The sequence below is a fragment of the Morus notabilis genome, unplaced genomic scaffold (genome assembly GCF_000414095.1).
Source record: "Morus notabilis unplaced genomic scaffold, ASM41409v2 Scaffold1388, whole genome shotgun sequence".
Taxonomy (NCBI): domain Eukaryota; kingdom Viridiplantae; phylum Streptophyta; class Magnoliopsida; order Rosales; family Moraceae; genus Morus; species Morus notabilis.
The window spans coordinates 311,281-312,599 of record NW_010362392.1 but is presented as its reverse complement, the minus strand read 5'-3'; the positions used below and the strand labels follow the sequence as shown (position 1 = coordinate 312,599).

The 1,319-nt window shown below is 51.7% G+C and overlaps 1 protein-coding gene across 1 annotated transcript; it reads left to right on the top strand.

Annotated features, from left to right (window-relative positions):
- The first annotated feature begins 11 nt into the window (after positions 1-11).
- Positions 12-1,319, top strand: LOC21398461 (uncharacterized protein At5g39865). Its single transcript, XM_010101911.2, has one exon. The coding sequence runs from the start codon at positions 25-27 to the stop codon at positions 925-927; it is 903 nt and encodes a 300-aa protein (XP_010100213.1). The 5' UTR covers positions 12-24; the 3' UTR covers positions 928-1,319.

Here is a 1,319-nt window from a genome sequence, read left to right as displayed (position 1 = left end):
CCCCCAAAAAAAAACCACCAAAAAATGGGTTGCGTTTCTTCGAATCTGCTGGGTCACGACGACGAGTTCACTCAACTCGGAAGCTCAGCACTGAGTCACCACATCGTCTCGCTCACCTCCTCCACCTATGGCCTCCTCACTCTCGACCCACCACCGTCAAATCGCCCTTCTCCGACCACCCCACCTCTCCGGTTCACCGTTGGCCCGACAGCCCCAAGCCCATCTCTGGAGCCCAAGTCCACGCCCGCGCCCACGCCCAAGCCCGTCCGATCCGGCCCGGAGGTGATCAACTCGTGGGAGCTCATGGCCGGCCTCGACGCCGACAGCTTCCGCTTCTCCTCCGACAAGGAAAACTCGAACCCAAACCGAAGCCGCATTCTCACGTCGCGAAACGGCGACGTTTCGAAACCAAAGGCTAGTGTGGGCAATCCCCTCGACCGTTTCGAGCGGATTTGCCCGCCGGGCGGGGAGAACCGGGTGGTCGTCTATACGACGACGCTTCGAGGCGTTCGGAGGACGTTCGAGGCCTGCAACGCCGTCAGGGCGGCGATCGAGGGCTTTGGCGTGGCGATCTGCGAGAGGGACGTTTCGATGGACCGGGGCTTCAGAGAGGAATTGAGGGAGTTGTTGAAAGAAACGGCCGTTGTTCCTCCGCGGGTTTTCGTTAAGGGGAGGTACGTGGGTGGGGCCGAGGAGGTTCTGAGATTCGCCGAGGAGGGGCTTTTGGGAGAGATTTTGGAAGATTTGCCGAAGAGAAAATCTGGGTCGGTTTGTGATGGTTGCGGGGACGTTAGATTCTTGCCGTGTTTTCAGTGCAACGGGAGTTGCAAGGTGATTGTGAGGGCTGAAGATGCGGAAACAAGTGTGGTTTCGAGATGCCCGGATTGTAATGAGAATGGCTTGGTGCTTTGCCCCATCTGTAGCTGATGATCATCAACGATTCTACATCTTCCAGCTCTGTTTTGTCTGGTATTATAAGTAAGATGTATGATTTGTGCCTCATCTTGTATTATAAGAAGAATGTTGTAATTGGTTCAATAATTAAGGGGGTGCTTGGAAAGTTGCTTATTGAAGCTGGTTTAAGTTAATTACTTGTGAGGGGAAATGGGAAGTGGTTTATGAATGAGGAAATTTTTGTTGAAGAACTGCTACATTGTCAATTTATACAAATGGGCAGAACTTAAAATGCATAATTTTGTAGTAGTAGACATAGTTTAACGGTGATTCCACATATGATCCCATCGCTTGGTCCTTATACTGATGTAATGTTCATGGGTAAAAGGTCTCAAGTTCTAATGAAATGCGAGGGAGCACATGAA

What these genes read in the sequence shown, in the direction of transcription:
- LOC21398461 (XM_010101911.2), top strand. Translation starts at nt 25, where the DNA reads ATGGGTTGCGTTTCTTCGAATCTGCTGGGTCACGACGACGAGTTCACT.